Here is a 12,090-nt window from a genome sequence, read left to right as displayed (position 1 = left end):
TGTGTCATTTATTTTCCTCAGAGACATTCAGGAAACCAAAAGATGACTTCCAAGACTCTCATACAAGGTGGAACCATTATTTGTTTTTTTGGTCTCTTACCACCTGTTTTCTCCCCTATCCCCACCCCATCTTTCTTCCTATCATACCAAGTGCCCTCACAAAGTTCCTAACTCACATTGCCTTCTTCCTCCAATTCCAAGAGAATCCAGTGATTTTTCACTAAACAAGGAACTGGTCACAATAAAGCAGGAAGATGGCTTACCTCTCCAAAGGACATTTTATCATTTAAAAGAATCTTATTAACTTAGAATTTCTAAAATTCCTAACCCCTTCTAGTGAAAGTATACTTGTGTGCTTACATGAATGTGTATATGTGGGGAGGATAAAACTGAGCTGTGAACTTTGAAGTACTTCTTGATCACCTTTCTGAGTACACTTCATCAAGCTCCTTAGTCTGCCAAGGATTAAAAACCACAAAATCACAATGGTAGGCACAGAATAGGTTTTTATTGAAGAGTTGCTGTTGAATATTCACTAAACATTTTTCCTATGATCTAATTCTTGCCTGTAAATATTTGTCCTTTTAATTTTATAGAAGAAGAAAATTAATCATGGGGAAGTTAAAATGTGTTCTAGATTACATAACTAGTATTGAAATTCTGGCCTGCTGGACTCTGTAACTTTTACCAGTTAAAGACCCACCAGCATGGGAGTCCACCTAGAAGGTTTGAAAAGCACTAGACTTTCCTCTGCTTTTATTACCTCTTTTCCATGTAGTTTTCCTTTGCTCAGCCTAGGTCATCATTATAATCTTTAACAAATATATAGTATTCTACTTTATAGAATATTGTATTTTGTATTCTATAAAAATATATATTTCTATATTTAAAAGCAATATAAAACACACATTGAATCTTAATTTCATGACTTTTTTTGATAAAAGATATGACTTTGGATTGTCTTTTTAAATATTAATATGCCCCAGTGATTGGATATACAGCATTTTTCATAGAATTATAATTTGATCTGTGGCATTTGCAACAGCTTCAAACTTATTAATTTCTTTTTTGGTAACTTGAGCTTATTGTTGAATGAACAGATGTTCTTTGAGATTTTGTGTTATGGCTTAATATTTCTAGACCAGTCATTATTACATTTATTTTGAGATATTTTGGGTTCTAGTTCCTAATTAAGTCAAAAATTTCTCAAATTTCAAGCCTCAATGCTCTGGCCTCAAAAGCTTTATTTCCTACTCATATCCTCAGGGTACCCTGAGAGTACACCTTGAGAGTAACTTTGTTCCCCATACAGCCTATGAACTTTCTACATTGCTACCTCAATTCATACTGTTCTGTTTAAATGTCACTTCTTTTCTTCTCCATTTCCATAAATCCTACATATCTGTACGGTTAGTTAAAATCAACTTGAGACCATGCGTCATATCACCCTGAATGCAGATCTTGTCTCTCTTGTTAGACTCTGAATGGCTTCATCTTTATATTCCTCTGCTCTTCCCTGAAAAGTCTTCTGCATGTAGTAGCTACTCCTACCTGCACAATAAGCTATGTGGATAAAATGTAAAGTGTGGCAACTATATTAACATTATTGCAAACACTTCTTAAGGCCCTGGTACTGTTATCTACTCTAGTTCACTTAATGGTAGTTTTAAAACTTCTATGATTATAAATACATTTATTTTCATTTTCTCCACAATAAGCAAAATTATGATAAAAAGACCAACTCTGTTGCCTAAAATTATAGTTTTATTGCCTCTTTGAGAATAGAAGCCTTTATATCAGTAACTTGAACTATATCTGTTTTTCCTATAATGACTTATTTATATTAATTACTCCAGAAGAAAAAAAAAGTCAGAATGGGTACCTCCAAAAGTTTTTTTTTTCTTATTTGTTTTTGAGACACTGGAGGAGAACTGGGCTAGAAGTCAAGATAATTATAGTTTTTACCCCTCAGTTGTTTTTACTGTAACTTTTGGCAGCATTCAGTCTCTGAAACTAAATTTCTTTTACTTGGGAATTGAGGGAATTAGATTCAGTAATTGAAATCATTCTAATTGTAAAAATTATGCTGTAACATGTAAAAAATTAAACACCACCTATAATCCCGCAACATATTTGTTTTCAATTTTCATGCTCTCTTCACTTTGAATCTTTATAAGGTCCATTCTAGCAATAAAAGACTGATTCTAAGTTTAACTGTGTGCACCAAGAATCCCCGGACCTGAGTCAAATTTCCTAACCTCTATAAACCTAAACATTTTTCTATATTGTAAATGTAATTTGTTCTGCTTCATCCAATTGACAATTTGTATGTGGTTTTAATGTTATTTCAATATTTTGTAAATTGAAGAGCTCTATAAACAGGTAAAGTACTAGGATAAATCTCTAAGAATACCTACTTTGAAGGTAGAAATTTGATCAGGCAAGCCAAGGGTGAGAATTCAGTTGAACATGATCATAGTTATTCAGACTTAGAAGCATAAATGGTCTGGTAGAGTTTCCTAGTGGATAATCTGTTGCATGCATTTCTGTATTTTAGCACCTCATTTGTAAACCTTAGGTTTGCTCTTCTGTGTGAAATGGTTCATGTATCTAATTGGTGAATTGGATTACAGTTCCTAATTGGTGAATTGGATTACAGTTCTTCCTATTATAATAATATGCCAGAAATGGTTTGTATGGCAATGGCAGGAATTGTGGGCTCCTGAAGGACTGAAATCTTATTTGAACAGCTTGTGCTCAGCACATTGTCACAGTAGGTACTGTATAAATTTTCTTGTCTCCATCTTGTTTTCTTTTCTTTTCCTTTTTTTTGTTTGTTTTTGTTTTTGTTTTTTGTTTTTTTGGCAAGGCTTACTTTCCTTTTCCTGCAACACAAACCTGAACTCTTCATTCCTCTTTCTAAAGCACCTTGGGAGCCCCTCCCATATTGCTTAGTTGGATGTCTATTGCTTCTTCCAGACTGAGTCTCTTAAGGGCAAAGACTGCCTTTTATTTGTCTTGTGTTCCTAGCACAATGATAATCATATGTATTATATGAAAGAATGAGTGGTTACTAGTTTCCCCTCAATTCAGAGCTTTTAAATTATCCTAAAATTAAGAAAGCATATTGTTTTATAATGTTACTAAAATTTTTAATAGATTACACTTAAGTTTCTGTAAACCTGTTTTTGTTTTTGAGATATCCATGCTTGCATAAGAAAATGGTGGCTTACACATATCTTAAAAAGGAAAAAGTCTTGATATGTTTTAAAATAATTCATAATGGCAATTAGTTTTGATATACATAGTTTGAAAAGTGATCTTTACAGAATTTATAAGTAGTCAGAGCTCAGATTATGAATATCTACTGATAACTGTAATTGTTTCTTTAGAGGAAATGTTTAAGCCTCAGATTGCCCAGTCTCTCATGTGACTTCCTCAAGAAAAATTAGATGGGTATATGCAAGGGATTATTCAGCTAATTTAGGCAAAAGGGTAAGAGAGAAAAGGGAAAGTTTCCTTTTTTTTTTTTTTAAAGGATCTTGTATTCATTTACTATCTAAATTTCCCATGATTGAAAATGCTTACTTGCAATTGTGACAAAACACTACAAAACTGTCTATCAAATAAAATCCTGTGAACAAAAGTGTATATGTGTGTGTGTGTGTGTGTGTGTGTGTATTTTTATGTATCCCTATGCAGCATAGGATCATTTTGTGAAAACTATTACAATAAAACATAATACAAACGTTTTGAAAGACTAATTAATATCCATGTATTGTCAGACTTTAGTATATGGCACATTAAAAGTTTAGTTAATGAAATTTTGAAAGTATCTTTAACTTGTAATAATAATTTGTAATAAAATATGTAAGCTATCCTAACCATTTGATATGATTTAAAATTTTGCATTTATTTTAGCAGCTCTTATATATTTCATATGCAAAAGCATGTCTTCACTCTTGTTGATATTTTAATTACAATGATTTTTTTGTTATTTCAAATTTTTCTCTTGTCTTATTTACAGAGATCTGCTATTCAAGTAAAACAGTATTATTGTTTTGGGACTTAAAGTGAATTCTTAATACCAATCAGTGTGAGCATTTGAATTTCTCTTTAAAACTTGGTTGACTTTTAAATTTTCCTTTTAAGTCAGAAAAGATTAGATTAAAATTAGGCTCTTTCATATATGCAAACCCTAGTGCTTACTACCATGATAAAACAAGTTTTCCAAAGCTAGAGTCATTGATTCTGTGCAACTGAAACATTCTTTGCTTTTTATTGTCATCTTTCTCCTGAACCTCCCTTCTAAAGGTAGCTATTCTTTGGAAGCTTTGTTCATGGGAACTTTGAGGCTGATGGTGAGTCAGATACAAACTTGACTCTAGAAGAGAACTAAGAAGAGAGGAACAGTGTTCACAGAAAGGGTGTCCTATATTAGCCTCTCTGAAATCTTAAGATGTGTTTTTCAAGTATATGAAGAAATTTCCATTTAGATATAGTATATATTATGGATTGTAATTTTCAGATGCATGTTTTCCCACATTTCCATATATCTGAAATTAGGATGCATCTATCTATCAATTATATATTGGATTGATAGTGTTTGTCTTAGTGGCACATAAAATATTGGTGTAGTTTTCAAGTAATGCTATCTCCCATTCAATTAAATATAAATATGGGTAAAATTGGTGAGGATATACCTAAAGGGGGACAATCTGGTTCCTTAAGTACTTCATAGGTTCATCTGTTACTTCATAATTCATTCAATAAAAAGGTACCTGTTATTCCTAGATGCAAAGGGTAGTAAGCAAAGACCCTGCTCTCAGTAGAGCATAAAGCAGGCTTGGAAAACTGACAATGAGATATTTAATTATCATGGTATATTATAAAAGCAAAGGAACTGTGGGCACACCTGTCCCTGGGAAAGGGGTTCAGATACTCCAGGGAGTTTCTCAGGAATGACATTTATGTGGAGGATTAAGAATCAGCAACAGTTGGAGTAACTATTTATGCAATGGCCTGGAGGAGTTTTCAGAGGAGATGGATAACAGAGGAGCTGAAAGAAGTTCAAATATCTTGAGAAAAGGAATATGTTCATCTAATTTGCATCTTTTGATACTTTACTGTACTGTACAATTATCTAGTCACAGACTGCACAGAATAGGCAATCTATTCTAACTGTAGCAACAATTCCAAAATAATTTTTCATCTCAGTTTCTTAACAAAAATTCATATATACCATTTTGTGTTATACACAACAAAATAACAATGCAAGTAATAATAGTATTTGGTTCCTAATAATTTTCTGACATAAGTTTTTAACATGAGCTACTTTATTCTACTGCAGTATTTTAAGGGACATAAAAATTTACCAAGATGTAAATCTCAGTGGGAAGTTTGTTGGGTTGAGGTGGAGGAACAAGGGATCTTGTTTAAAGAAATAGGATCAAACTGGGCAAGATGGCACATTCCTGTAAACCTAGCAATTTGGGAGGTTGAGCGGCAGGAGGATTTCAAGTTTGAAGGCAGCCTCAGCACTTAGCAAGACTGTCTCAAAATAAAACATTAAAAAATAAAGGACTCAGGGGTTGGGGCTGTAGTTCAGTGGCAGAGCACTTGCCTAGCAAATGTGAGACATTGGGTTCAGTCCTTAGCACTGCATTAAAAAATAAACAAATAAAGGCATGCTGTCCATCTACAACTACAAAAAAATTTAAAACAAAGACCTGGGAATGTAGTTCCGTGTTTGTTACAGTGCTCCTGGGTTCAAACCCCAGTACCCACCCCCCACCCCAATTAATTTTTTGATCTGCAACTGTGCCCCCAGAGATCATGCAGTAGATTCAAGGCTCATGACAGCACAGAAGAAAAATAGGTAAACCAGTTTAACAGATATATTTCATTGTTACTCTTATTGCTTATTTACTAACCAACAAACACAAATCCTGGAATTCATTGCTGCCTTTACAGACATCATAATGGCCAAGGAAATTTTCAGCATCTTCAATAACTCCTAACATCCTGTTCTCTGACACTGGAGATAATATCTTTGCTTTGGGTAAGTGACTTCCTCTCCATATTCAGTCATCTCTTCACTGAATTCATTTCAAACAGGAAATCTTGCCTGTGGAAAAGGTCTCAAAAGAAGACCCTAAATGTTTGCAGAGAGAGGAGACATATAACTCACTTAGTGTAATTCTATGTTTCTATGGTTAATACCTAGAGGATTTTATTTGTGATATACTTAATGTAGGGTGGGTTGTCATCTAATTTCACTATATACCTAAAAATCATGAGAATAACAGACTCACTTGCATTATTAACTACATCCTTATTAAAGTCTTCTAGATGATTATGTTTGGATTTCAGAGGGTAAAAAGGGGAACAGATATATTTAGGCAGGCTGTGTAGCATATTTCAGAGCATAAAATTTGAGGTCAGAGACCTGAATTGAGTAAATATTTCATTTACTGTTACTCAACTTTGGACCAATGAAATTAATCTCAGTTCTTTGGTGTCCCCATCTCTTCAGTTCCAAACCTTTGCACTTTTTCTTTAGATTAAAATGAAATAAGACAAGTGAAGTTGTTGGCACTGGGCCTTGCACATATGGCTTAGCATTATACTGTACTAGGTATTCTCTGTATTTTCTGTCTTGATCTTGTCCTCTGGAAAGCTGAATTCAACCATTTTGATATGACCAGTGGAAGGACTGGGCAAGATATCACAGGATAGTGGGGAAGGGAGGTATCTATTTCCTATACCCCCTTTCTTGCTGGGCTTCAATTTTGGTATTAGCTGCATTCTTTTACCTGTGGCCATTACTCTGTTCCAGTGACTCTCCTATAGCTTAGAGTTCAGAGTGAAGCTCCTCGGGTCTGGAAATGGACAAGGCTTTTCTTCCCACTCTTACTTTAGTTGCGTTCTCCCCACTGTTATTCCACCATCATTTTTTTGTTATTCCTTTACAGCCTCTCTAAATGGTCTCTATGAAACTTTCTTTAAATCCTCTGAATGTGCTATTAGTTGATGCTGAGACTTTGACATGCATAAAATAACAATAAAAACTATATTTGGGCATAAGTGAGAATTTTGATCTTGATAAACGATTAAATATTGGAAGAAACTAATTCAAGAAATTCTAAATTCAATGGGAAGTTTATTGGGATGGTGGCAGTTTGTTATTGGGATGTGAGCTCAGCTTTGAATGCTGGAGAGAGTTTGTTTAGATGTCAGGGGCTTGTGGGAAAGAAGGGTGGAGTTTTTTCTTATGTGCATAAAATAAGAAGATTATATCCCCAGGGGAAAATAAGTAAGAGGATTATGGGAAAGTAAGGAAGTGTGACTAGTTAATGATGGGCACTTTTTAAGAATTATGGTAGACAGAATAATACTGGTCTCCTAGAAATGCCTGTGCCCTAATTCCTGAAACCTGTGAATGTGTTACCATAGGTGGTAAAAGGACCTTGGCAGATGTGATGAAATTAAGGATTTTGAGATAGGGGAGATTATTCTGGTATGCTCAGTATGCATACAGGAAAGGATCCCTGGGGAGGCAATAGTGATCAGCATCAGAGAAAGAAATGTGACAATGAAACAGAGTCAGAGGGAAAAAATTGGAGACACTACCTTACTGACTTTGAAGACCGACAAAGGGACCAGAAGTCAAGGGATGCAGGTGGACTCTAGAATCTGAAAGAAGCAAGGAAACTGATTCTCCCCTACTTTCTCCTAGAACCTCTAGAAGCAGTACCCTGGTAACTCCTTGATTTTAGCCCAGTGAGACTTAAGACCTATAGAATTGTAAAATAGTAAGTATTTTAAATTGGAATATCTGATACCTTATTACAACAGCAATGGGAAACTGATAATGGGGGAAATAGGAGATAGGATGCTAGATTTGGGCAGTCAATTGAGAATTTTGGATTTTATCTAAGGTAACAAGGAACCACCACAGATTTCTGACTAAAAATTCAGATATAATGAAAACGATGGATTAGGAGGGTGGATTAAGAGTTTGGATTCAGAGAGCAAACAAGAAAGATAAGCTTCATATTAGTGTGCATGGGTGGGTATGGCCGTGCAACTTCAGATTAAGTGTGTACTTCTATGAATTGATGGGAAGTTTCCAAATATGAACAATTTATAAGGAAGAGCTGTTAGAATATGATGACTAATGGAGAAACCAGCAAAAGAAAGAAAGAAGTCGAACCTCAGATCCTCAATGTTGTGAAATGGTCATAAGTAGCACATATGAAGTATCTGTTAATGATGAATCAACTATTTAAATTCTAATTTAAATATTTTCACACAAAAGAGCTAAATATTATAATTCAGAAATGTCTTGCATTATTTCCTTAAGTCCCTTCCAGGATTCATCAAGGCATATTATACCGTCATGTATATGAAACCATAACTTGTTAACCATTCCCCCCTTTTAAAAGTTTCATTCTTTTATTTTTAGAGGATATGCAAACCTGACTGGATCATTTCTGTATTAGTAATTATTTATTTGGTAAAATGAAGAAGATACAACTTGAATAGTAAGTTTCAGATATTAACAACAAAATGCAAACAATCTTCAAAAATGGGGATGAAGAGGAACCATCGGTCAAATATGTGTAGAGGGTAGTGGCAGTAACTGGTAAATCAACCCCCTTGCTGGTGGTAGTGCTGTTCAGAAGCTACCACTATTTGGATTAGGTACATTTCCTGATTAGTGGAGAATATCTGGATGAACAGCCAGTAACTCAGTATTAACTCTCACACCACTTCACTATGGAAAAAGTTCTGCTTGCTAATAATCCATTATTAAGTGATCTTCACAAAACATTAGCAATGCCTGGCCATCTGAGACAGGGCTAAACTGTCTGACTTGTCCCTCTTTTTAATGGTAAAATGCTAAATTAACTAGTACTAACAAGCATGCCAGCTGTAAAAACACAGAACAAGTGAATACCAGTAATAAGCTAAGGCCAACCATTCATTGAGCCATTAATTGGGTAATTTTCCTTCACTAAAGCTTATACCAACACATTTCCACGAATCTGCCTTCCTCCTGTTACCATTTCAACTTTTCCTTCTCAACCAAAACCTGGTTGAAAAGATCTGATCATGGGTTAATCATTTGGAATACCTTAGAAAATTCTGTGATCCATCCTAAATTGGATATAACTTTGCATTCTGGTATGTTATTTTAAATTCCCTCTTTAAAATACATATTTATTATATAACTACTATATTTTGCATCTTAAAAATATTTTGTGCTGTGATATTTACAAAATAAATGTTTATTACTCCTCAATTTTCCTCCTCTCCGGTACTGACATGGAAACTTCGTTTAGGGACAGGAAGCAGTTTTGCATTGCACTACTCTCTTGTTTTGTAGCAGAAAATATCCTAAATACTACACAGCAAGAAAATGTAATCATGTTCACTGCTGAACAACCTGAAGGTAGGAACTTTGCATAAAAATCAGGCGCCTTCTAATCATCTCCCCCAAAGGTGGTGGAAAACCATTCAACAAAGTCCTAAAATAAATGAAGATTGTAAAACAACTTTAATTTGAAAAGACAGTTCTACCTAAAGTTTTCAGCACTGCCTCACTCTTAGTACGGAGCTGAAGGGGCCTTTGAAGCAACACCCAAACTAATTTTTCTCTGAACCAAAACGCAGAAGAAACTCCCTCTGCACTAATCTGGCTAGGCTACCTGGAGTGCCCGAAAGTAGACAGGCGCTCCCTCCTGCTCTCTGGCCCACAACCCTGTGGACCTCCCTCCTGGCTCCAAGCCCCAGGACCCGCGCGCAGGAGATGCTCAGAGGAAAACAGAGTAGCTCACCGGTGAGGAGCCAGCAACAGGCGACAGCGACCCCTCGGCTGTCACGGTGCAGGAGGGCCATGGCTGGAGTGGCCGCGGCGCCGGGTGGATGAGCTGGTTCAGAGGGCAAGACCTGGCAGGACTGGACTCGGGCACCGCGAGCTCCTGGCCGCTTCGGCGGTCTTCTCGGGTCTCACTCCTTGGCCCCAGGCGGCCGCAGCGCCCAGGCGCGGCAGAGGAGTGATTTCCTGTGTTTTCGTCGAATGCCTCTAGGTCAGCTCCACGTTTTTCCCATCCAGACGGATTGCCACATCGCCCGCCCCTTCGCGCTCTGGGTCTCTGAAATCTCACTGGCAGCCTCCCAGGCTCTGTCCGAGACATGGACAAATAAAGCCAGCTCCGCGGGTCCGTGTTTAGGCTAAAGTCCACAGGCTGCAAAGCAAACCTTAAAGGGACATCTCATCTTTCATTGAGAAGGGGATCTCACTCTGTGCCAAATCCCTAACTAAGGTGGTAGGAAGGCGGGCAAGGACTGGACCTTTAGAGGGTGTCACCAGTCCAGTGGCTCCGCCTTCACACTCCTTACTTCTCCCGCGTCTGGGCAGGAAGGGAACTTTGAAAGTGCCCGAGCTCTTCAGCCCTTGAAGGGAGGCTGCTTTCCGGGGTCTGATTGCGCAGAAGAGATCATACCATCTGTGAAAATGAGCAGATCTGGTAGCCCCTTTCCTTGGCCTGCGGACATTTGAACTTTGCTTTGAAGTTCCCATCACCCTGTACGCCCCCCTGAGGGCTTTGCTTTTCTTTATGGAGGGTTTGCTTCGTTCACGATAACTCCTGGTTAAAGGGTGGTTGCAGATAAGATTTCCTTTGGGAAGATTATAAGATTGCAAGACTGAAAAAAAAAGAAAATGAGGAAGAGATGCGGGCAAGAGGGTAGAAGGAGGGCAAGAAAGGGAGGAAAGCAGTCTCCTTAGAAATGGAATGTGTGTGGGCTATTTTGTTTAAGCTGAATTAGGATGTTTGTACACTGGGAATTGAATCTAATAAAGAACTCGGGGTACTGTTTTATTTTTCTTGCTACAGACTTTAATGAGTAAGTCTGCTTTAAGTCGTGTTCCTGTCACTCTCCCTGGAAGAGTGGAGCCAAAAGACTTGCTTAGAAGTTTGCAAGCTCTCTTTGCAAGGTGGGTGGAACAATCTCCCTGAATCAAGAGCCACATTCACATGTTGGCTTCAACAACTACTTGCTGCTTAAAAAGCAGTGTGTCTTAGTAGTTTTGAGTATTTCAAAGGCGAGGAAAGAATGGATGAGTGGACTTGTGTGTAGAGGTGTTGGGGGGAATCTATTCAAGTATTTGAATATCTCTGTCTATTAGAGTAGGTCTAGGCAGGACAAGAGTGCCACCCAAAGGAGGGTTCATTGCCTAGAACATAAGACAAGTAACACAGAGGCCCGGAGGGGTGTGGGTAAGTCCTCAGGGATGGTTGGATATATTGTTAAACAGAGGAGTACAGCAACCAGAAGTTGGAGAGGACAAATATTGAAGAAATTTAAGGAGGGTCAAAAATAGGTTGAGCAGAGAGTCTAGACTGTCAAATCTCAGTACCATGACCTGTTAGCCAAGGAATTCTTTTCTAATTGATGTAGTTGAAGTGATTTATTACATAGTAAATACATTAGAAAACTTGTTTCTGTCTAATTTTTGCTTTCATAATGAATTTTCTTAATTCTAACTTTAAGTTTACACAAATAAATCTCTAAACAAATAGTGTTAGATTGAGTCAGAGTTCTCCCCTATTATGCATTATTGGGATTCCCTGGTCTGCATTTGGTGTTCTCATATTTTTCCAAAGAATGTGTTTTCTGTGTGTATTTCATCTCCCTGTCTTAGTTATGTCTTCTACCTCTTACTATGGGCCTTACAAAATAATAAGTATCAATTATAGCTTGGCATTGAAACATTATAATAAATAATTTCCCAACAATATTTCTTGAAATTGTTTGTTTTTTAAAAATACATAATAAGGGCTGGGCATATAGCTCAGTTGGGCAAAAGGCCCTGGGTTCAATCCCCTACTCTGCAAAAAGAAAAAATAATAATAATGTGTATCTCTGTGTGCTTTTGTGTATATATACACATATATATTGAAATGTGTTTATATATGTGCAAATATCTATATATGTATGCAGGGATATTCATGTGTTTATATGGCATTCCAGTAAAATGTAATATATTACATGAGGAAAATAACAAAAAAGAGGCATTTT

The 12,090-nt window shown here is 36.7% G+C and overlaps 1 protein-coding gene across 1 annotated transcript in view; it reads right to left on the bottom strand.

The window, feature by feature from the left end:
* Nucleotides 1-9,969, bottom strand: part of Itga1 (integrin subunit alpha 1) — a 152,248-nt gene extending 142,279 nt beyond the window's left edge. The window contains exon 1 of the mRNA XM_047554870.1: nt 9,843-9,969. Coding sequence (XP_047410826.1) covers nt 9,843-9,903 — 61 coding nt within the window. The 5' untranslated portion in view covers nt 9,904-9,969. The remainder of the gene's footprint in view (nt 1-9,842) is intronic.
* Between the last annotated feature and the right edge of the window lie 2,121 nt (nt 9,970-12,090).

The sequence above is a fragment of the Sciurus carolinensis genome, chromosome 6 (genome assembly GCF_902686445.1).
Source record: "Sciurus carolinensis chromosome 6, mSciCar1.2, whole genome shotgun sequence".
NCBI lineage: Eukaryota > Metazoa > Chordata > Mammalia > Rodentia > Sciuridae > Sciurus > Sciurus carolinensis.
Note: the sequence above shows the minus strand (reverse complement) of the source record. Positions and strands in the feature narration are given on the sequence as shown.